The sequence below is a fragment of the Trematomus bernacchii genome, unplaced genomic scaffold, assembly GCF_902827165.1.
Source record: "Trematomus bernacchii unplaced genomic scaffold, fTreBer1.1, whole genome shotgun sequence".
In the NCBI taxonomy this organism is placed as follows: domain Eukaryota; kingdom Metazoa; phylum Chordata; class Actinopteri; order Perciformes; family Nototheniidae; genus Trematomus; species Trematomus bernacchii.
The window spans coordinates 3,412,405-3,437,948 of record NW_022987531.1 but is presented as its reverse complement, the minus strand read 5'-3'; the positions used below and the strand labels follow the sequence as shown (position 1 = coordinate 3,437,948).

The window sequence follows — 25,544 nt, the reverse complement described above, 5'->3', positions numbered from 1 at the left end:
ACTGGGAAGGTGTTGTCATGTCCTGATGGGCTTCCCCTGTGTTTACCAAGGAACAACAGAGATATGGGGAAAGACAGGGTGGGTGGTGCATGGATGTAGGTGTGCCGGCCTGCACCTCTGTTTGGATGTTTACCCGTCCTGCAGTCATGTAGACAGCGTGGGTCTGCTGTAAGCTATCATGCTAACCACAGAGCAGCTCCACCCTGCTAGCTTACCTACACACTAAATAAGGACCCTCTTCTGGAGAAAGAATAGCTGCTGGTGCTTCATTCAACTCAGATCAGAACTTGTATAACAAAAATGGGGAAAGAGTTTTGCCCAAAGGGTCTGGATCATTGTGTTGTGTTGAGCTTTGGGGTGATAACCTTGTTAATTTCCCACTCATTAAAACACAAATGTTTGATTAGTGTCCATACAAGGGATCCTGGAGTAATTTGTTGAATTTCTGTCTTTGAATGCACAAATTGTCTACATCCATATGTGCCAGTATAAATATAATGCCTGGTCGATACAGGGAAAGGGATAGATTATAGGAAAATGTCTTGACTAGCTATATCCCAATAATTGAAAGATTGCAGCAAACATGTCATTTAGCGTCCCAAATGTGGCAGTACCAGTTGGGTTTGGTCAGAATGTAAAGGCATGGTCCAGTTCCAGGTTAACCAGTTAAGCTTACAGAAAAGCCATTTCATTTTTATATGATTTAACCAGCCTGACATTGTGTTGCATGATTTCCTGTTGTTGAGTTTAGTTTCGCCGTAGCTAGTCAGCTGTGAGAGAAAAATCAACATATGTAGTTGGTGGTTAGTAGTTTTTTGGGATGTTAGGGTTGATTTTTTGCTTCGGAGAGTAACGTTATCCAGGCTGCTAACGAAAGCCGTGTTGCTAACGATAGACAGTACAAACAAGAAGATTGATCTTCTTGTTCGTACAACAATGGAGAGATTGTTTTGTGACAGACGTCTCTGTATTATATTGCCGTATGTATGGAAAGAGATGATGCCCTGTGTTGTTGGTATCTCTGAAGAAACCAGAAAGTGGTCTGACTGCGAAAACAACCATAATACCATTTGGGGAACACTGGGAGGGGCTTACATTTACTTCATTTCTTTGAAAACAAAATTCCACCATAAAGATGAAATAATATGTACATTTAAGTTTGAAAACATACATGGTTTCGAAGCCCCCCCTTGGCAATTGTTTATTAAAACCAACCACGTCGAGACTAAATAACGTGACAAAACATGTTTTTTTTTTAATGCTAAATTGTTTCCTAAACCAGATACCATCATAGTTTGTTCATCATCTCACTTTGGGGATACTGCTCACCAGCTCATAGCCACCAGTCAAAACTCATTAACCCAGTAGGCCCAGTTTTGCATTCCCAACTGAATGGGTCCCCACCCACATGCATCCCATCACAGACATTTCTCGCATACTTCTCATTGTGACTGAAATATTTGTTTTTCCTTGAGTGTTTTAAGAGTCCCTGTTTGTTGTGTGTGTGTTTTTCGAAAGAAGAAGTTCTGTTGTGCAAATATGAATCGGTGTGGGGGGGGGGGAAGAGAGAGTGTGAGGTGCCCCCACCCGCACACCCCTCTCTTTTTCTGTATGTCAAGAGAGGGAGGAGGGCGAGGCCGTCTTGATTTGACCAGTTTTCTTCTAAGCACTTGTTCGGAGAAGAGTCAGTTTTAAAGGGTGTGTGTGTGGGTTAAGGATTAAGGAGTATCAGGGCAAAACATATGTTGAAAAGATAATTGGGCAAGATATATATTTGTTGCATGTCTAATAAAATCTTAAAGGTGGGGTAGGTAAGTTTGAGAAACCGGCTCGAGATACACTTTTTATATTCCATGGAATGCTCTTAACATCCCGATAGCAATGAATATCTTAAGTGCTTTGACAAAAAATCCATAAAAAAATGTCATCTGTGGAAGCCGTAGTACTGTAAAAAGCACGACCAATCATTTTAGCCGGCTCGGCTAAAATAACTGGATGGCCTACCTGCCTGTCAGCTTTCCATCTGTGCACAAACTTATCTCGTGCCCTCATTGGTCATGTGCGCGTTCGTGTGTGTTGGAGGAGGGGCTCTGTAAGGAAGTGGCAGATTTTCTCCGGTTGTGTATTTTCAAATTCTAGCGATCTCGAGCTGGTTTCTCAAACTTACCTACCCTACCTTTAATGTTGACAATAAAGTTTAAATACCATTTTAACTTTAAGTTAAAAAAAATGTTGAACATAAATAAACAAACTGCTAGCATAAGTTCTTACGTTGGTTTTTATTTAAAAGAAAAAAGCCTTCTCCTAATTTGTTTGCCCTAGTAGTGCGCGTGTTGTCCGTGAGAGAACTTTCTGAAAGCTCTTCACTCCTGGGCAAGGGGCCGCGGGGACATCTGAACAAACGGGCCCTTTCTGTAGCCACACACACACTGGTCTGCATGTAGTTCCTGAACTGGGTCAGCTGAGCTCACGTGTGGAGAGCCAGGCACCCCCACATAAACACACACTCTCCAGAGATTCTCCCCTTGGCCCTGGAAAAACACCACCAGTCTGACAACAGCCACTAGCGCCGCTGCAAGCAATATCGTCACTCACACGCAGGATACACACATCCAAATTGTTTCTGACATGTAAATCAGCTGTGACATTCAATGCAAAGCGCTCTCACCTCACGCACACCTTTTCCAATTGTTCTCTTTGGCAAAGACGACTCAGCAGACATAACACTCACACAACCTCGATGGTGTCCGTAACAATTTAAATGACTCCAAAGTCCCTTAAGTCTTCATTGAAGCTGTGTGTGGATGCCACCCCACCCACTAAGTCTCTCCCTCCACACACACACACACACACACACACACACACACACACACACACACACACACACACACACACACACACACACACACACACACACACATACACATACACATACACATATACATATACATATACATATACATACACACACACACTTCAGCTGGTCTGACTCACATGATCTAACTCATGCGTCAGTTTCGATTTGCATTGTCTCTGTGTCGGTGCAGCTTTTAGAAGATTAAACTCCATCAACTCTAACGAAGAATTTAAGCCTGAAAATAGAGCTTTAGCTTCTGGCTATCAGGTCATTTTACAATTTCATTTTACAATCAAATTGAATGAATAGTTAGACATATTTGGAATGTAGCTTTTTTTGCTAGATGAATAAGAATTGACCATCCTGATTGAAGTACAGTAAATATGAAGATACTGCCAGAAGCTACTTAGCTTAGCCCACACAGGCTTAGCCTAAATACTGAAAGAAGAGGAGAATAGCTAGCCTGCGCTAATTCCAAAAGTAACACAAATCTGCCTACCAGAACCTCTATAGCTTATAAATTAATATGTTGTATTGTGTTTGTATAATTCATTCAAAAGGTGTGAAAATGAAATATTGAGGTTTTACGGGGGTTATGTGTAAGACTGTTGCTTTGATAGGGGCTAGTGCTTATCTAAGCTAACTGTCTCCTCATATTTCAACACAGTCTCACGGCATTTCGTGTTATAGTCACAAAATTAATCTATTGATTCGTGTTCACCAACACGATTTTGCAATTTGTTTTCGTGTCACAATGTAAGCAATGTAAATAATAACAAATTAGAAGGAAAAACAGATACAAAAAAATACAGATTTCAGTATTCTGACTCAGAACGATTTTAGAAGCAATGTATTTATATTGGTAGTATGTTTCGTGCTTGCACCAAATAATAACAAATTAGAAGAAAAAAAATATGACAAAATACAGATTTCAGTATTCTGAGGCTCTGAGCCATTTCTTTTCCTCACTGACGGCAAAAAAACTCCGACATTATACAATTTAAAATAAAAGGGATAGGGTTAGGCTTAGGGTAAGATATTGAGTAAGAACATGTTTTTATGAACCACACAGCTTCTGGTATTCCAAGACCCGACCGGACAAAAAGACGTGTTGCAGGCACGAAACATACTACCAATAGAAATACATTGCATTTAAAATCGTTCTGTGTGACACGAAAACAAAGTGAAAATCGTGTTGGTGAACACGAATCAATAGATTACATTTAATTTCGTGACTATAACACGAAATGCCGTGAGACTGGGTTGCATATTTAGCGTACAAGTAGAGTGCTATCAATTTAACTCTTAGCAAGAAAGACAATAAAGAAATTGTTTAAGGTTATCTGAAATCCACTTAATTTGAAAGTTTATTCTTAAATGTTAAAACTATTTTATTAATTGTTGCGTGAATCGACTTTTTGATTATAGATCACCAACTAGTGTTTGTTCTAAGGAATGCAAACTAGTTTAGCTTCACACAAGCATTTTGTGCTGGTTAATGGCCTCCTGTATGAGGTTTAATGTCAAGTTATAATTGGAGTCAGTATTGCAGGCAGGGCAAACACTGGTGCTGTTTGACTTTGTGCATCGGATAATAGTTGACACACAGGAGCTTTTATCAGGAGGTAAACAATAATGGCAAAAGCAGTGGAGGTCAGAGGAGGAACAGTGTTATTAAGCAAGGTGTTTGCTGATAAGGAGTGGTTGTCTCCATATAACCTCTCTTTAAACGTTTGCATATATAGAGCCCACACAATGCACTCTCTGTCTCTACATTAAGAAAAGTTGTGGTGTAAAGGTTTCCATAGAGAGGTAAAAATAAAGGTTTATTCATTTTTTTTGATAAGACTAGCTTTAGAAGATGACTTTGTTATTTTTCAACCTGAACCCTATAAATTGGCGCAGGAATGAGTTCTAAAACGAAACTAGTCAGTATTTTAACACTTCTGTTACCATTGCCTGGTCAGATTTGTTAATGGTTAATTAATACATGTTTTTAAGGTTAGATGCCTGAAATATAATCTGTGCCTAACACAACCTGAAGAGATTTTAATGTTTTGTCCCACAACATAAAATACATCTGTAAATACCCTACTCTTGAATGTCTAAAGCTTCTATTAGTCTTAAAAACGGCCGTTGCTAATAAGTGACTTATTGAGATTACTAAACGTCATCTTACTGAACACAATTCAGCTTTAGCTTAGCAAAGGTGATGAGCAGCCATGTGACCGTGATGTAGCATTAGCGTTCTTTACTTCTGCTGATTGCATTTACGCTTTCTAAAATCATAAAAGTGGTGTTAATATTTTTCAGCAAATTCCGCCGAACAAAACATGTGTTCAGCAGAATGTGTGTGTGTTTCCCTAAGATCGTACAATGGAAACATCCCAACGTTTTTCGTTGAGGAGCCCTTGCAATGTTATTTTTTGGATCAGCCCACAACAATACAAGGTGTTATGTCTAAGAGACTAATGGGGACAATAATCTGTGAAATTGCTCCAGTACACAGAGTAGACAAAAACATGTGAAAATACAGTCCAGGTTGAAAAAACAACAACAAAGTTACCCTTTAACCAAGGAAACTACTACCTTGTCAACATCCTGTTGTTTGTAAGAAGAGCTTATGGTCTTGTGTCTTTGTTTATGTTCACTGAGGGGTTTGAAACACTTGATTAGTCTGAAGTTGTGGAAGTGGACTTGACCTCTCAACTGTTTAACTCTTGAAGTTAACAACACCTGATAATCTAAACGTAGGAGGGATGCCTCTGTACTTTCAACACCCAGTAATGACTGTATGGAGATAAGATGATGTGTTTGTTAGCTGTGTTAAAGGTTGAGCACACACCTATAAACTACACTGTCAGAGTGCTATGTTTTGTTATTGTGGAAAATAACAGCTGTAAGCATGACTAAGCTTATCCAGTCCAGGCAACAAAACAAGTCTGGGCATGTTTTGGCTATTAAAATCACGGTTTGTCCAGAAATACTACTGAAGTATCGAACACTGCCAAGTTGTGGATCAAGCTTTGCTGGATTCTGGAAATCCTGTGTTATTATTATTTCTTAGGTTTACGATTAATACTTTTAAATAGCAATGGGGGGTTGGCATTTTTAAAGGATTTGATTCTAGAAATATTCCCTAAATAATTGTGTTTTATACGGCACATCATATTTTATAGTTTTTACATATTATGGAATGAGATCTAAAGGATCTTTGGCCTTATTTTATGGTCTTGTGGAGGGTTGTTGGCTTCAGCTGGAGCTGGTATATAAGGAGAGAAGTGGGCCATTCTGAAAAAACAGTCACACAAATAACTCTCTCACCAGGTTCTTACAGGAACATCCATCCCACTCAGTCTTCTGTCATCTCTGTGCACAACACATGCCCCTCGGTGGGTATTGTCATTGTAGTGTTGGTGATTGAAAGTCTCTTTGGCAGTAGTCAGCAAGAATTGCAGCTTTGGGGCACCCTGCTGCTGAGGTGTTTTTTCATCAGCGCTCACATTTCCACACCTCGCTGCTGGCACACCCACTCTCCTCTCATAACTTCTGCAGGAGCTTTCTCCTCAAGGTGTTATTGGGGGACCTAAGTATGTGCTATAATGTGCAGCAGAGGGAGTGAAACGTGACCAAAGCTGGCGAGTAGAGTTCTACCTGGGTCACAGTCGTAGGTGATCAGCCACATGAAAAGTAATACAAATGTATCCTCTTAGATACTAAGGCAGAGCACTCATGTAGGCCCAAGTAGTTTCCTATAGTCAGTCCATGTTTACCAATGCTACCTATTTTATTTTCGAAAACTGTGCACCAATAGTACAACCTACTGTGTTCAACACATTGATGGATATGGTTGTTTTGCCAGTGACTCAGTAGTTAATCCACTAGATTTACAAAAAATTGAAGATGTTGCCATGAGGGTGTCTGCCATTCAGCTACTAACCAGAAGTTATTGATATACTCTCTCAATAATCAGCAGAACAGTGTTTCAGTCGGAGTTTGATTAAAACTATTCATTGAAATATGAGGCTTCCAAAATTAACAATGAAAAAGAGTAAAGGTGTTTTTGGCCCAGACCTCTGAGCTTCTGAGAGACATTATTGATGTATAAAGAGAACTTGATACAGCTTTGGAGGTGGGGCCTCATTCATTCTCATAAATATTGGTTGGTATATGTGGAAATTCTGTGGAAATTCCAGCGATCTTCTGAACACATTGGTCCCATGAATTGAGCTATAAGTGCATTTTACAACATAATGACCTAATGATCTAAATAAGGGATATTCACACTGATGTACAGATGTCCCTTTCCCAATATTAGTCAATGGGCAAAAACTATCTTTGGGCCGAATCGCATCACTTATGGCATGACGTGACTGGCGATAAAGTTATAGTACCACCATTGGCCATTACAAAACATTTTTCTACAACAGTTCGCACACTTCCTGGGGGCTTGGTGGATATAGACGTAATGCTCCCTCCTTGTGGGAAAGACTGCGCCCACCTTCTTCCAAGGGGTCTAGCCAGGGAAACATGAACACTGCCTTGTTTACTATCAATATGGTGTTTCTTTTTCACCATGCATATCTATACGAACATTGTCTATTAAAGATAAATGTTTACAAGAGTTTATCTTTCTTTATAGATAGCTCCTTATTTTGCTTTCACATTTGACTACATACTTTTTTTTTTACCTTTATGATCTACTAAATGTTCTTCCAAAGAAGAATGCCCCAGAGCTCCCTAGAGCAGGAGTGTCAAACTCATTTTAGTTCAGGGGCCACATATAGCCACATTTGATCTCAAGTGGGCCAGACCATAAAATCATAGCATAATAACCTATACAATCAAAATGTTTCATCTGATCTAGTGTAAAAAATTACAAAATGTTAACATGTAATGAAGTATCTTTTTACAATTGCAATTATTTAACAATAATTTCCACATCTGTATAGTAATCCTGACCACCTGAACTGACACACCACCATACAAACTAGTGGGAACTATTAAGGAAGAAGGTTATGTTTTCCCCCTGCCTTGTGAATGTATACATTTTATACATACAAAATACATAACAGTTGTGAAAGTTGCAGTTAATGTCTTCTCTGTGATATTTACACTTTGCAAAGTCAGCCCGTATATTTGACACCCCTGCCCTAGAGGGTCTGGGTCCACCTGCCACAGTCTTCCAAAATCCTGTGGAAAAAGCTTGGTCACCAGATCCCAAATTAGGGGCCACTGGCTATATGCAGCTAATCCATCCCCTCCTCTTTATTTAATTTTTACGAAAGCGTTCATGGTGAGGTCACTGTCCAGTCAGATTGAGAGCCGTGTGAAAGTGAGGTACTGTCAGACCGTGGGGAAGAGATTTAGTCTCTGAGTGATCGCGCTACCATCATGGGGAGGTCGAGAATAGCTCAGGCTCTCTGTGAGGAAATGTCACCAGAATAGCAGCAGCAACAACTCAGGGGCCCCTCAGGCCCTACTCAACTCCTTCGGGAAAGCAGATGGCCCATGCCCAGAGCTATTTAAAGGCTTCATGAGGGCAACTGTCCCCCTCTGTCACCCAAAATGACTGGTGTTGACCGAATGGGAAGCACTGACCACACTGTTTGTTGTGACTTTTGCCCTCCAATCAGCAAAGTCAGTCCTTTGAATGTTAATCTGTTCAGTGGGTTGCTGTGGCTCTGGAGGTACAGTGGTTTGACCCCAGGCCCCTGCTGTCAACATGTTAAATTGTCTTTGGGCATTCAACTGAACCCCAAATTGCAAGGAAGAACGATACAATAATTAGAGTAATTTTGACCCAGCACGTGCACTCTGCTCTGCATCCGCCAATCGGCTTGCTACACCCCCAATACAAGTCGGACCCAGATACCCCAAAGCAAAACTCACCTGTTTGCTATCCTGGCTCCAAAATGGTGGAACAAGCTCCACATTGATATCAGGACTGCTGAAAGTCTAAACATGTTCCGTAGCAGACTGAAAACCCCCAGTTTCAACTGCACCTTGGCCATAAAACCTCACACACAAACAACTACTTAAAATTATTTGGCTTTTTTAAACCAAATGTACTGGTATCTTGTTGTTTTTAGTTTGTATCTTTATGGTATATTGGATCTTTTTTTTAAGATGCTTTAAATAAAAGCGTCTGTTAAATGTAATGTCAATTTATCGAGTACTGGTAATGCAGTGTTATGAATTTAAATCCAGTGGTACTATATCGTGAGGAACAGACGGGATTCTGTGAAGAGCATTTGAGGCAGTCAGATATCTGGCCTTAAACACTGTTATTTGGGTAAAGGTAAAATAAATACACCACCCACACATTAACCAATACACATGATAGCGAGTTAAAAAACTCTCGGTGTCAAGACTCCCTCGTTATGGTTTTAGTATTTAACAATCGTGTGTGTGTGTGTGTGTGTGTGTGTGTGTGTGTGTGTGTGTGTGTGTGTGTGTGTGTGTGTGTGTGTGTGTGTGTGTGTGTGTGTGTGTGTGTGTGTGTGTGTGTGTGTGTGTGTGTGTGTGTGTGTGTGTGTGTGTGTGATGTGTGTGTGTGTGTGTGTGTGTGTGTGTGTGTGTGTGTTGTGTGTTTGTGTGTGTGTGGTGTGTGTGTGTTGTGTGTGTGTGTGGTGTGTGTGTGTGTGTGTGTGTGGTGTGTGTGTGTGTGTGTGTGTGCTGTGTGTGTGTGTGTGTGTGTGTGTGTGTGTGTGTGTGTGTGTGTGTGTGTGTGTGTGTGTGTGTGTGTGTGTGTCGCTGGCTGAGAGGAGTGTGGAAATCCACATCTGTGGCGCTGCAGGGCGCCCCCCCCCCCCCTGTCCTCCCACTACCCTCCCTCTCTGGTTTTCAACCAGGTCTAACTGGTAGTTCCAATGCTTGTTTGCAAGCCATGAAGAGCCCCCCCCCCCCCCCCCTGCTGTCTCATCTATTTGTCTTCTGCGGACAAATTTGGAAAATATTGACATGTCATCTTGTTTGCTCCATTTCAGCTTGCATACAGCTGGTCAGTCTCTCAAAGTCCATGGAGAAAATAAATGTGGACTAGCATTGATGCAAGATATTAGTTACAGTTGTTCCTTTTGACCACCACAGTTTTACGATTTTAAGAAATGCTTTTTTATTCATCTCAAGAGCTTATGCCAAATATCGATGGGTATCCCAGTTGCTTTGTCCTTCCTGAATGACGTTATCCAGGCTGCTTGTTTGTTGTGTGTTTAGTAACACTTGTGTAGGCGGATTTTGACAGAGCACTAATTTGAAGTGGTAAGGGATGAAGGGTGTGTCTTTGTGGCTGTCACTTTAGATGATGTTGACATTGAGACAGCGAGTTTTGTGTAAACCCAGGTAGGATATAAAGGGATAATTTGAATGTTTTGAAGTGGGTTCGTATAAGGCATATCCATTGTCAGTGTATTAACTACAGTAGATGCCATAATACAGCTCTATTTAAAAGGGAACCATCTACTCTTTCACTAAATCCACTAAACTCCATTGAAAAATTAACAAACAATTTTACCGGAGTCGCTGGTCCCACCGCTACCTCGATTGATTAGTTAGTTTGTGTTCCCCGTCAGAAATATAGACTTTATAGCTGTATTACGGCAAAATAAACATATTTAATACGCTCAATATCATACACTTCAACTGATATTGAATTTGTTGGTAGGCTTTTTTGTAGGTGGCTAAAATCTGTTTAGCTACTGCCACCCTTCACAGCTTTGACGTGTTTTTAAAATGGAAATTGCTTAGCTTCTGTGCAGTAACTCCTGAACTCTCCCCCAAACTGGGAGTGTGCCAACCATGTTCTTCAGTAAGTTATACACTGACTGAGGATTAGTACTTCATGCAAGTACAATTTAAAGTATCCAGACCCTCGCATTTGTGTGTATCTCTCTTGTTGTCGCCTGTATGGATAGGATGATGAGACCGAGATAACCAGGAAGACATTCCATTTAGTCCCACACCACCCATCTCCCCACAAAAGCTGACAGATGGGCTATTGTACCATGCACACGTTGTCACCAGAATGCATGCTCTGTTGAATTTGTAGCATTACAGATGCCTTTGTTTTTGTACGCGGGGGCTTTTGTAAATGAGGGATGTGACAACAAAAGAATGTTTCCATCTTGATTTTTCCATCTGTAGTTTATGGTTCTCCTTTGTGCCATTGAATCATCGGGTAAAATAATTGTTTACTCATTTCATGTTAAACATTTTATCTTGGCTGGCATTTTCACATTGCCAACAAAGAATGGAAGATTAAATGTAATGTCTGTCAACAGAGTGGCTTTTATAAGTGATTTCCCTTTCTTTTTTTCTTTTTCTCTACAACAGGACGCATGGGCCTCAACTTCCATCATCCTGGAGCAGAGCACATCATGCCACTGAATAGTAAGTCACATTTTATTGTACTGCCTATCATCTTCTGTTCCATCTGGAATTCATCAGAATCCTCCCAGTTTTACGAATGAAAGTGTTCAAGTTGCTTTTGGTCCTTTGAAGGAATTAGGGAGTGGGAAATGTTTCTGCGGTGCGTTCCAATGAAACACATTTACCCCCTCACCACAGTGGGCCAGGTCAGTGGTGGTAGAGTGGTGCTGTGATGATGTACTTGTGTGGGCTAACTAGAAAGTAAGCATTGCAAGGAGCCATCAACATGTTTCATTAAGCAGGATAGTCTCTACAATCACCAGAATTAAAAAGCTAAAGTTGCTGCACATCATCACCGCTAAGCTAAAGGCGGCTAGCGTTCAGTGTTATTATTATTAGTACATTTTGTTTCTTGGTAGCAACCGCCGTTTTTATGACTCATAATGGCTTCGGACAATAACAAGTGCGGTATATACTGACGTATTTTATGTCCTGGACAAAACATGAAAATCTCTTAAACTTGTGTTACCTACATATCTTATTTCAGGCGTATAATCTAAGACAATTTGAACAAAATAATTGACTTCAAGACGAGGCAACTGGATGTTGTAAAATGCTAAATCATTTCCAGGTTTCAGGAATCATTCCTGCAACATTCAATTGGAGACTAGGGTTTTGAACTGGCCATTGTCAGCTCAATAACCAACATTTTGCATGAATGACTTCTGTGCCACATCGTCATCGTCTTGTGTGAATCATTGTCAAAAAGGTTGCAACAACCAGATTTAGCCATTGTTTTTTTGTGTGACAAAATGAACCCTGCTGGGCACACCTGCCTACCCTTTGCCGAGGTCTGGATTCCCTGACACCGTAAACCTAGGGCAGACCTCTCAGCAATGGGGCGAAGCACGGTCGACCTGTGAATAGCACTTCCAAAATACCCCAGCATGTAAGACTAGATCCCCCCCCCAACACAGCAGATGACCAGCAGTGACAGAGTCACAGAGTACTCAGGTCTTTACCCGATATGTTGCTACATGGATGCCACAAAGTTTTCCATCAACCTTCTAAATGCTCTTTATAGAGTGCTATAGGATTGAGTTCTAAAGCCCGAAAATTAGTAAGCATTTAACCTCCTCCGATTCTCACAACTTAAAGTTAACGCTTCTTTTTTTAATGTGTTTTTGGTCCGATGTCTGAAATAATGTCTGTGATTAACGCAAGCTTCAGACATTTTACCATTTTGTTTCGCATAAAATACGTCAGTAAATTCCACACCCTTAAATGTCCGAAGCTTCTTTGTGTCATTAAAACAGTCTATGGTTTTTTAATGCATTTTTGGTTAGATGCCTGAAAATTGGTCTTTGGTTAAGACAAGCTAAAGAGCTTTTCACATTTTGTTCTACAACATAACATATGTCTGTAAACACCCCACTGGTGATTGTCCGAAACTTCTGCACGTCATTTAAACTACAGTCAAGTGACCAAATGAGACTACTAAATGTCATCACGCAGAGCATTAGCCGCCTTTAGCATAGCGCTGTTGACATGAAGTCATGTGACCATGATGTAGTTTATTTATAGCTTAATGTTTGTTTATTACTTCTGCATTTATGCTTCAACGACTATTACAGTGCTGTTAATATGTGGAGATTATCCTGCTGAACAAAATGTGTAAGTATCATAAACGTGTGTTTGCCCCAGAGCTTATTTCTTTTCGATGGAGCACTAGTGATGCTAACTTCCGGGTATGCCTACAAAAGATACGTCATCACTGCACCACTACATTTATGTTTAGATTGGGTCTGGGTGTGATTTCTTAGGGTTTTAAACACCCATGTTTTGTCCATCTCCATTCATTAATGTAGGAGCTTTAATTTTTCCAGTCTTTTTGTTCAAACCTCAGCAAAATATCAGGGATGTCTGGACTGACTGGTGATCAAACCAAACCAGTGAAGCCCTAGTGTCCTCTTGCATGTTGAATCAGCCTACGGGGTGTGCAGTCGGATAAAGGCAGAGGATATCCAACATAAAAATAACTTTCTCCCTGAATCTTGATAACAATGGTGCTCCTCCTCATTGTGCTTTTCATCGTCTGCATCCCCTGAGAACCTGTCCCGGAGTGATTTCCACTGTTCTGTCATGGGATTGCTCTCAGGCAGATCTTCCAAATCTGTCAGAGCAGTTCCTCTCCGCTGTAGCCTGTGATGTGTGCAGACAGGGGATCTTTGGTTTCTCCTATAAAGTGTTTTACTCTGTTTCTCCTTCATTTGGTCCCATTAGCTTTGAGGCTTCACGCTGAGAGAACCCTTTAAGGGGCTCGAGTTTCTCCGGATGGTGTTAGCACTTGAAGTGAAGAAGAAAGAGTGTAGTATAGTAAGTGAAGGTCCTCCATTCAGATGTATTGGTGTTGTTCACTTGACAGCTTAGTAGAAGTGTCTGAAGCTTTGAAGCCAAGACCTCAAACTCATCGTGCCCAGAGGAATTACCCAAACATTTCCTCCCTCACCCAGACACCACACGGCTTATAGTTGGTGCTTATCAGTGGTTTAAAGTAACCAAGTACATTCACTCAAGTACTGTACTTAAGTACAATTAGGTACTGAGGTACTTTATTTGAGTATTTCCATGTTATGCTACTTTGTACTTCTACCCCAATACAAATCAGAGATACAAAGTGTACTTTGACTCCATTACATTGCTGTAGTACCTTGAGTTACTTTGCAGATACAGTATAGACTAATGATAAACAATATGATCAACACTTAAACAAGACTTTAGTTATAGATTAAACTCACATGACTCAGCAGAAAATAAAGTAATTAAAATGAGCTGCCACTTTACCAGGTAAGCATTATAATAATTATAATCAAAACACATAATATACAGTATAAGATTACAAACTCGGCCATTCTGCACAATGATTCATTTGACTTTTGGTACTTTAAGTATATTTTGATGCTAATACTTTTGTACTTTTACTTGAGAAACATTTTAAATGCAGGACTTTCACAGTATTCCTACACTTTGTTATGTCTTTACTTAAGTGCAATATCTGAGTACTCGTTCCACCTCTGGTCCTTATTCTTAACCCTCACTTTTCCCTTTCCTCCTTTCCCTCATTGGACTGTTTCCCACATAACATTTTCTTAATTTTGCCCTGGTTGCTAGGTGACTTTGTTTCTGGCAGACGCTGAGAGGGCAACAGAGAGGCTGGTTTAGTTGTTTTTTTTGGGATTGGAGAGCTAGATCTTTTTTAATGAAAACATAGCAAGGGAGAAGAGGCTCAGAGACAATATGTTCCCGAGAGAAGCCAGAGAGGCGAGTTACACAATGGGCCTCTCACAATGCAAAGGCCCAAATTGGTTTTTGAGGTGATGAGTCTGCTTTGTGACTGATGCGTTTAGAGGACCCAGAGGATCCCCTCCTGCTGTTTGTTTGAATGTGCCCTGTCTTAAGGCACATTTAGTCTCCAGTGTGGCTTGAATTAGTGGCACAGCAGATTCAAATTACACATGTTGTGAGATGATTTTAGAGAAACCCTCAAACACAATCCTGAAACAAGATTTGTGATGCCCAATATCTGTTTTTTATCATCATACGTGAAAAACACTTTGGAAAATAACTCTGAAGTCCACTTACTATTGTCTTCTTGAGCTTCAAGTGAGCATACAAGTCTTTTTTAGTGGATGGAGTTTGCTCAGTTGTCATCACATGACTTAAGAATAGAGTGTTTGGCACACGATAATTAACAGGTGATTGTAAATGGGGGAAGACGGTAACATGTAATGACCACAATGGGGGGGGAATCTAAAACATTCACTTAATACCTCTGGCTGAAGCTTTCAACTGCAGCTCCTGGTCTTCCTCGGTAAATGAAAATCGCTCATTTGACATCACATGACCTAGGTTTTTAGAAAGTCTGGCACACGATACTAGATGGTTGTGTATGTGGGAAAACAGAAACGAGCTATTGACCGCAATGGGAAAAAAACATCATAATTCAAAATCAGCTTACTAGCTTTTACAGAAGCTTTCAACTGCAGCTCTTGGTCTTCCTCAGTAGATGGAGATTGCTCATGGGGTTTGTGATTTAAGTAAGTTGTTTATTTTGGCAAGTGGACGCTCAGTTGTTATCTTTATTTCCTTGGATTTCATTTAATTCAGTGCATTGACACAAGCATTTCATCCCTTCAGCCTTACAGAGAGTGAGAGGTTAACGATCAATGTAGAGCACACATAATCAATCTCCAGACAATGACTTGGCATTTCTTCTTGATTTTTCTGTCAAATCTTTTCTCTCCCTCTTAAAGATGTTGCCATGACTACTCATGCTGTAACCGCACAAAACTGCACCAGTCATAAAATGTCAATAAATATAAATAAATTATAAAAAAAGATCCGTTCAGCCATGCCATCATCATATCCTGCTCTCCACTGCCCCCCCCCCCCCCTCTCTCTGCATGTTACCCTCCCCTCTTTAAAGCCCTGTGGCTCTCTTCTCTCCTGTGGGAAGTTTCCACTCACACCTGGCCTGCCGTACCCAATCTGAGAGCTACCTTTAATACTTCACCGAGGCCATGATAATGACTAACCTGCTTTACCTTGGGTCCTGCATGCACTCCTCTTTATGGCCTCATTTGTGAATATTCACAGCAGATTATCACGGATGTGAGCAATTACGGGTTCATTAAACCCAGATTAGGATCTCTGGCCATGGCTGTGTCGCATAATGCTGCTAAATATCCGCACCGTTTCCGTGGCAAAACCTCACCTATCGTGCCACACTCCCCCAGCATCTGCCGGCAACTGTTGCCAAGGCAGGTGCAGCAGGTTTACCGTGGGCGGGTGCCAGGCGGTGATAATCACCCCCCCCCCTCCCGAAGCTTAGGTGTAGCCATCTGTGGTTTCTCTGTTGCCGTAGAGATGTTCTCGGTTTTGGTTTACTTCCACAAAACCCATGTCTCTGTATCTTTTTTCCTCCCCCTGTTCCTGCCCCAACCCTGTGTCTTCTCCCTGTCTCTCCCCCCCCCCCCCCCCCCCATGTGCTGACAAGCAGCCCGGAGCTATGGCCGCAGAAGAGGTAACATTTTCTCGGGGGGGGTCCTGCTTGCCACGCCGTCTCCGAGGCTGAGGGGGGGGGGGGGGGGGTGGGGGTGTGTGTTATCGTGGTGTAACTATGTGCTTTTCATCTGTGCTGTGATTGAATGGAATCATGTTCATTTTGACACAGTTTTTCTTTTTTTTTTCATTTAATCAAGATGGGGCGAGGGTCACTGAAATCTGTCTGTGTAAATGAACTTGGTTTGCTTGACGGTGAGACGGAACACAATTCTGAATGACAATTTCCTTTTCTCTCTATTCTGAGTCAGTGTTTCGGCCGCAGTGTTTATTACAAACACAATAGGGCAAACAAGGGATGCAAATACATCCCATTTCACATAACAGAAGCTTACAATAAATGAAAAACACATGATCTGTTTTTGCTCCTTTCTCAACCAAATCAAACTTTTTAAATGTTAAAGCATGTTGAGTTGGGGTTGTTCTGAAATAAATCTGGAGGGCTTTAATGAACAATTACGCTGACTCAGAAGTGATTCATCGTCTGAATGGCAAAAGATGGGTGCTTCCAACGTGGCTCATCTCTGATCTGATTTGTGTATTTTGACTAATTCTGTCTTTCTTCAGCAAGGAGAGAAGCTGCCATGTGACTTTTAAGGTCACCGCAGTATTGGGTATAGGAGACAGAAGTTAGATTCATAGCTTTGTGATTGCTATCATTCAAATGTTATCCCTGCTAAAGAAAGAGAGACAACTGCATAGAACATGCATATTATGTTTGGACAAGCTACAACACCATCGAAAGATCGACTTAAATATTGACCATGAGACGATACAACTGCTGTGACACATGCGTCACACACCCAAAGCATGGCTCCACACTCTGATCATGGGGAAAACAGGCTGCTTAAAGTCACAATGATATACACTTAGCATGGGTATACATTTCCAAATAGGCTTAATAATGACTTGCTTTGACATTTGGCCGAATATAACATCATAGTGTTATAGTTTACTTTGGCAATCTTACATAATGTGACTTTCAATGGTGGAGTGGTGCTTTTCCAGTTAGCATTGAAAAAAAGAGTTTGGTTAAAACATAGGTATATATTTTGATTCCTTAATGTTTTTTTTTTTGTGAACTGTTAACAAAGAAAAAAGTAGATTCAAATGTAAGTATTTAAAAACACTACCAACTTTTGTTTTTATTAAAGAAGTTGTACAAAAAATAACTATGACATTTAGAATCTACACGGTTAATCCATTTCGCCTTTTTTCCTATTTGGTATGTGGTCAAACATTTCTTTTTGTGTATTTGTGCTATGATTCACGGACTGATCCTTCTAAAATATTGTATTCATTTGTTGAACTGGACACTGGTACCTAGATACCTGCAGTTTAATTAAAAACACACAAGTATATCCAGCAGCAGCTGCTCTACTGTCTGTATGTTTATTCAAAGTTGATCAAAATGAGATGAGAAATGATAACGTCATTTCACACTTCCGAGCAATGTGGATGGAAGTGAATTTGACATTGTAACTTGATTTCACCACAATAAACATGAACATATTATCACTTGGGACCATAATGTATCGTATCAGAATTATGAAGGTAATCTCTACTTCCAAACTGATTCTGCTATATAAATAGTTTGCAGTATTTCATTAATTCATCTGTAACCCCCTCTCTCCCTTTCTTTCCTTACCTCACACTCTTGTACCTCTCTTTCTTCCCCCTGTTATCCCCGTCTCTCTTCCTGGTGTCCTTCTCTTTTCCTCTCTTCCTAGGCCGTTCCTGTCTTTTTCCCTTTGAAGATGGTTTCCTGGACGACGGTCACGGTGACCCCTCTTTGACCCCGGGCCTGAACTCGCCGACCCGCTGCCAGAACGGAGAGAGGATGGAGCGCTACTCCAGGAAGGTCTTTGTCGGAGGCCTCCCCCCTGACATAGATGAAGGTAAACAGAGGATTGTTTTCCATGACTCATCCAGCGAACGCTCCTCAGCTAACTTCAGGCTGCTTTAGCTCCTGCCTGCTGTAGAGTTATACTAATAAGGTATAGTACATTTACACTACTCAAAGCACTCCTTGTTGAGGATATTCTTTCAAGATATTAGTCTAAATCCCTCTTCTTAAAGTCAATATTTTTTAGAATTTGTTTTTGGTTAGATTCCCAAAAAAGGGTCTGTGGTTAACACAAACGTAATAGATATTCAAGTTTTGTTTTACAACATAAGATACGTCAGTACAGTAAATACCCGTCTGGGGATTTTCTGAAGCTTTTTCCTTAGCCTTGCCTTGTCTTAAAAACAGTGGTCGCTGCAAGTGGCTAAATTTAGAATGGTAAACGTCATCACACCGAACATTAGCTTCCTTTAGCTTGGCGGTTGAGGTGAAGTCATGCGGCCATGATATCGTTTATAACTTAACATCTTCTACTACCTAATAGCCTCACTATATGAGAGGGGGTTTGCTGTACAATTTGATACGTCTAACATCCAAGTATCTTCATGTGCCAGAGAGCTTATTTCCTGCAATATTCAAAAATCAAATGTAAAAATCCCTTTTTAGTTCAGGGAGCCCTTGCAACTCCGGGGTTGGCCTACAATGTCACATCATCACTGCACCACTCAATTAAGCAATACAACTAATAAAATAAAGCCTTTCTATAAGTTGGCTGCCTTCAAGATTTTAGGAAATAAGCTTATTTATTTGCTAAGAAAATTGTCAATGCTTTTAAACCCTTTGTGAATTTGTAGGTTTTTAAAGTAATGCTTTTGCCGTTAGTCAATTTCTGGTTAATATGAAACGTCTCCTTTCACATGTGTCTACCAGTGGTGGTTCCAGACCTGGGATACTGGGGGGTGGGGGGGCATGCTGGGGCCAGTTACTTTATTGTAGGGTCAGAATTTGTGTCAGTAACTTAGTTAAATGTAATTAAATTACATTATTGAAAACAAATTTAAAAGAAAACACATGCCCGTTAACTTTGGCTCAAGTTACAGCACTATCACATATTGTATTATCATAGACCCTTCTTTCTGAGGGGGGCCACAGGGGGGTCCAAGCTCAGTGTTACAGGGGCACTGGCCCTTGGTGCCCCCCCCCCCCAGAACTGCCCATGGTGTCTACGCTGTTAAACGAGCACATGATGCACAATACGTGCCCTTAGCTGGCTGAAAGATTCATGAGTTTCCACGGCACGAGTCTGGATGTGCCCGGCCCGTGTTTCTGTTTAATGCAGCGCCTGGAACACAGCAGAAAATAGAAGCGGGCCTATCTCAGCAGAGTGTGTATCTGAGTGTGTTTCTCCATATAGTCTTTGAAATGCATATTACATGAGTATCTTATCATGTCATGAAAATAACATTCAAGTTTCCTCTTCCATTTCCTTCGTTTTACAGATGAGATCACCAACAGTTTCCGTCGCTATGGGCACCTGGTGGTGGACTGGCCCCACAAAGCGGAGAGCAAGTCCTACTTCCCACCTAAAGGTACGGACACATTCTCAGAGCATTATCTGTGTTTTCCCATCACACATCAAAGTCTACACCAATAAATATCTCCTCGGGTGCTTCTCCATTTTTAAGTTTTGTAAAGAATCGTGTTACGCAGGATTCGTGAACCAAGCTGGGCCACCATGGAGGTGTCTGTTTATCTGAGCGAACCCCTGTTGTCATCTCACAGAAACACACACATAGTAACCATTGACTCTGTAGCTGCGAAAGTCAAAGAAATAAACCAGAAAATTAACTCCAAATAAAACTGCCGCTGAGGCACCAGATAACTCATCTTTGCAGGGAAAAACCGAAGTCCAGGCAAGAATATCCTTTTTTAAATGTTATGCCAATAACAAAGAACAAAGAGTTGACATTCTTTCCTTCAGCCTTCACCCTGGTAGAAAAACATTTGCCAATACTACCAATATCATCTGTCTCCGATACATACAACACGAGGTGCCCAAATCGTGTCTATCGTTTTTCCAACAGAGTTTATATTTAACCACGCCTTCTTCTGCATTAGCGTAGCTCTGCGTGATTGCATCATGGAAGTATAAAGAGAACACTAAAACACTAAATAAAAGGTACATTTAAACTAACGGCAAGAACATCTATTTTGATCTAATAAATAATATAAATCAAAATATAGCTCCTACCGACTCCTAACTGGCTTTCAGAATAGAAAATAAATACTTTAAATAGATTTAAATAGTCCTTCTTCCTCACGGTCATCTTGTGTCCTTTCCGTAGAATGTATAAAAAGTGGACATCGTCCCCAAGTCATCCAACATCATGCTGTATTGAAGAAGACTTGAAACTAGCATTTAAGATCGTTCATTAATTGGACAATTGTTTACTGAGGTAATAAATCAGGTGAGACGTAGGATACTTTCTTGGGTTGTTATGGTAGAGTATTTCAAGTTTACATTTTCTTAACCCAAAATATTTTAAGATTTCTGTAAGAAAAGAATTCTCGTATTGCTTCCTCTATTACGTCTTCTTCTGCCTAGAGTTCTGACCCAAGAAGTGTTTTGGTAACGTTTTCTCAGGTGATCAGAGCTCCTCTACATCCCTCCCTCTGGCCCAGGAGCTGCTGTGTGTCATATTAGGAAAGCTATTAAAGAAGCTCTGAAAATATCTGACATTCCATAGGCAGATGGTAATACGCTGCATCTGGAGAACCTGCCGCCAGTTTCTCCCCCACTCTCATTTTTCAACATCCCTTTTTTATTTATTTTTTTAGCTCGGGAGGATTATTTTGAATAGGCTTGACTCTACTAATATCCTAAGCCAGAGGGGGAAAAAAAATGCAGCATCCTTTTAGGGGAATGAATGAGCTTACGGCAGCTGGAGAACACCGTCATGTAAGGGGGGGGGGGGGGGGGGGGGATGAAAGGCACTGGTGATCTGGGTAGACTTCATCTCGCCATAACTCCAATAGGAACTGATGAAATGTCCTGTTTATATCACCATCCATATTAACTGGCAGTGGAGGGGTGTGTGTGTGTGTGTGTGTGTGTGTGTGTGTGTGTGGGTGTGTGTGTGTGTGTGTGTGTGTGTGTGTGTGGTTGTGTTGTGTGTGTGTGTGTGTGTGTGTGTGTGTGTTGTGTGTGTGTGTTTGTGTGTGTGTGTGTGTGTGTTTGTGTGTGTGTGTGTGGTGTGTGTGTGGTGTGTGTGTGTGTGTGTGTGTTGTGTGTGTGTGTGGGTGTGTGTGTGTGTGTGTGTGTGTGTGTGTTGTGTGTGTGTGTGTGTGTGTGTGTGTGTGTGTGTGTGTGTGTGTGTGTGTGTGTGTGTGTGTGTGTGTCCAAACTCGACCGAATGGAAGATGGTTGTCACTTTCCGTCCTGCTTCCCATTAGACTGCCAGCGCTGTGTGTCTGCACAGTTATGAAACTGTTTTGGTTCAGGGATGACTCATATTGTGGCTCAGGCCGACTTTAGGGGACTCTGGTACTTGGAGAGAGCTGTAGCCTTAAAGAGGAAGTAGAATAATTCCCTTTGCTCCATGCTCTTATGTTTTCACAACTCGTTATTGTCGATTAGAGGAACTTTTTCCCTATTTTAGATTTACGAATACTTTATATATAATATAAATGTACTGCTTTCTCTTGCATTTTTAATCTGCAACTGCATTTGTGTCTTGGAAGCTAGCGTTGCAAAATGGTCAACTGATATGGGCTATTCCCAGGAAGAGTGCCGGAAGTTAAAGCAAATATTGTATAGTGGCCAAACGATTGTACTGCAACTTCTGTGTCATTCCGTGATGTCATTCGGCCAAATAGACTTTATATTGACTTACTTTGGGAAAAGGTCCTCTGTAAATCAGCGGAATAAGAAACCCAGTACAAACACTTTGATTGTCCTTTTTTAAATGAAGTCTAAAAGTTGTAAATGGTTTGATATTGATATTTAGGGAGCAGCGTGAGCTATGGCCTATTAATGATACACATTGTTTGTTAATGGCACATTGTTAAAATTGCTGAACTCCAATGAACATTTATTCACAAGCAAGAAGGTCAAGAAAATGAAACTGTGTGTAAAATAAAAACTTTTGAATGCTAAATTAAGTTTTAGTGTGCTTTAAACTTAAAGTAGAGGAGATAGTAGTTCTAGCATTCATCAGGTATCCAGAAACCTGACTCCAAATACATGCTAACGTTCCTCTGCTGAATGTGTAAAGAACCCGCTGCTTGCTAACACGTTCTCCATGTAGTCTTTATGAGAAGATGATGTCAATGTCGTGTTCACAGCTTGTTCCGATGCCCCCTAGTGGTAATAAAATCAAAACAACTTTGAAAATGAAGTGATGATGCTTTTTTAAGTCGTCCTTTAAGCTGTGGTCACTATGTTGCTGTCGCTCACCGCTGTTGTTGCTAAACGTAGGGAGCTATTTCGGACTGAGATCGGGGATAGAGGGAGGAGGTGAAGCTTTCAGTAGCGCTGGGAGCTATAAACAGCTACAAATGCTAATGCTCACGTCATGCTGCAATAACAGTGTGTGTTTAATTCAAAGGTTACAGCTGTAGTTTTCCTCTGACTGCCACCGGTCATTATCAGCTATGTTATTGTGTTGTGAGGTGGAGAAATGTAGACGGTACAGAGAAGTGCTGCACAGGGAACAACCTTACTGCTTCACTCAGGCCGTGATTGATCTGCTTACCCTCGTGCTGGGATTAGATCCAGAGAGTGACTTGATTCCCCCTCCTCTACTCTATCACTCTCCAATTGCTCCATTGCCTCCGGGGCCGCTTGTTTTTCAGAGAGCAGATGTTTGCGTCTCCCTCCATCCATCCTGCCACCGTCTTCTTCTTCTGCTGTCAGCAGGCCGTCTGTTTACACTTTGTGGCAGAGTTACAGCCCCCTGCAGAGTTCTTGCTCTCTCTCGATCCTCATGGGAGAGATTATTCTTTCAGTTTTTGTAGTTCTTCGATCTTATTTTACTCTGTGATGGAAAATGTAATACACAACCATTCTGCTCACTAGGACAACGCATGTCTCTGTATCCTTGCCTTTGTGAAATAAACAAAGACATAAAGATACATCTGAGTATGGAAAGATAAGCCTGGATTGAAATGTCACTTTTAAAACCAGTGAGATTTATACTCATATTTCAGTAAAGTCTGCAGAAGTTTCCTTTGATGAGGAAATGGAGAGAATGGGATGGCAATGTGGGACTAACACACACCTGTGGTATGTGGATCAGCTAGCACCAGGTACCAATGCAGTACTTTCACTCAGCAGGGTATTATTAGACTGTTGGGACATCGCAATTCATAACTCAAAATAATTGTCAGTGTCAGGATAAGGATAGCACGGAAAGGAATCATTTCACATTTTAGGAAAGATGACTTCTGAGTGGTGCAGTGGGGTCTTTTTGATGTAGGCCGACCTGAAAGTCAGCATAGCAAGGACTCTCTTTGGCAAACATTCTTACAAGCTTTGTTCAGCAGGACCATCTCGACATATTAACACCACTTTAATATGTAATGCAATGGCATAAGCAGAAAGTTAGTGTTTGGTTATAAAGGAACTACATCACGGTCACATGACTTCACGGAACACTCAGAGCTCCGTCTAATACTTGTGTAGGGACCAAACTAAATATGATTATAAAGGCATGTTTACAAAATGACTATTTGGCATGACCAATAAAGTCACAGCTACAACGGGAGCTTAGCCTGGCCCTGATTTATCCAAAGTCCATTTGGATAACAAGCATTTTAAACGCTTTTTGCTTGGCTTCATGCGGACAGACCTGACAAAGCATTCATTCATGTTTTAACTTGACTTTTTCACTTAATGAGACAAACGTTTTCAGATTGCCATTGAGGCACCGTTCCTCTCCTCATATCTCGAACTATTGGCCTCCAACCAGGAAAGACTCTGTCCTGCATGAGGTCATTGGTCCGTCTTCACAACCCACTGGCACTCTGCCTATCGTGTGTCTTTTAACGGTGCTCTGTAGGGTGGAAAATGCTGCCGCTGTACGTATTCCCTCCCTGGACAGTGCTGGGAGCGGAGCAGCAAAGCCCTATAAATCTCAGGCACGAGCCACTGCAGATCTGCGCTCCTCCTCCCGCGGTGTGTGAGCCTCTGCACTGCGCTAGGGCTGATGGAAAAAGACAGATCCATTCAGACTAAATATCAGACCGTCGTAGTGGAATCTGGGACAGTCTAGTACTTCTGCTATGTACACAGTGTCCTGATGGAACAGGTGATATATTAAATCCAAGAAGCTCATCGCATTTTCTGAAACAATATGATACAATACAAGCCAGTTATATGACAATTCAGAATCAGAATTCCTTAGTGTTGTCCCACAGAGGGGAAATGTACATTGTTACAACAAAAGTAAGATACTGTAGAGACAAAAAAGAAAACACTCTTAGATGAAGGGCATGCACAATCATCATAGACTGTATATATACACATAATCATTTTAACTGGGTACAAACAGCAAGTGTTGTTGCACACAGTGGTCTCATAGTCTTTACAAGGGGAAGCACTTCATATTGATAATACATTCTTATTTTCCAAATGTGAACAGTAAAGCAGCCTGTTTCATGAATAAGGCATACAAGGTGAGGCCTTCTTTTATTTATGTTTTATATATCACTAGATTTGTTCAAATAATAACCCAATGAATATTAAAGAAGCTTGCTGGGAGTTAAGTTACCTCACTTGACAGCAAAATGTGCGGATACACCATTTGTATTTGATTGTGAAATTGAGTGTAGAACATAGTAAAGGTTGTCTTGCATCAGTTTGTTACCTTGCTAACAGGGTGCATTAAAGTAGCAGTTAGCCTCCGTGCCTTTTCTAACTCTGTGTGTATGGCACTCGTTCATGCTGCCTCTCTCCCTACCTTTTCTCACTTTCCCCCCCTCTCTTTCCCCCCCTCTCTCCCCCCTCCCTCTCCTGCCCTGGGTCGTGGAACACGTTGTTCCCCTCCTTCAGACTCTGAGCGCTGCTGGCTAGCTCTGCCTTTTCATGCTGTTTTTTTAAGACTGCAGTTGTTTTTTCTCTGAGGGGGGATGTCAGTGCTAAACCACATGCTTTCTGCCAATGACAAACCCTCTTTATGTAACCCGGCAACACGGAGACATGGTCTTATGCCGGGCAATGACGCGGCACGTGGAGAAACATGACGATGCATAAAACCCTCCTTATGTCGAGTCACATCTTTTGCAACTTTCCCTGAGGGGTTCTGTGTTGAACGATTACTAAAAGATTAAGCGGGTCACTTAAAGGAGCTG

The 25,544-nt window shown here is 41.2% G+C and overlaps 1 protein-coding gene across 6 annotated transcripts in view; it reads left to right on the top strand.

Annotated features, from left to right (window-relative positions):
- The window catches only part of cpeb3 (cytoplasmic polyadenylation element binding protein 3), a 48,509-nt gene that overhangs the window by 14,104 nt on the left and 8,861 nt on the right, over positions 1-25,544 (top strand). For 4 of the 6 annotated variants that reach the window (XM_034121892.1, XM_034121898.1, XM_034121876.1 and 1 more), the window contains 4 exons: positions 11,192-11,248; positions 16,287-16,310; positions 18,079-18,246; positions 19,694-19,783. In XM_034121892.1, the coding sequence (XP_033977783.1) occupies positions 11,192-11,248; positions 16,287-16,310; positions 18,079-18,246; positions 19,694-19,783 (339 nt within the window). The remainder of the gene's footprint in view (positions 1-11,191; positions 11,249-16,286; positions 16,311-18,078; positions 18,247-19,693; positions 19,784-25,544) is intronic. The other 2 variants (XM_034121883.1, XM_034121868.1) reach the window with 1 other exon arrangement.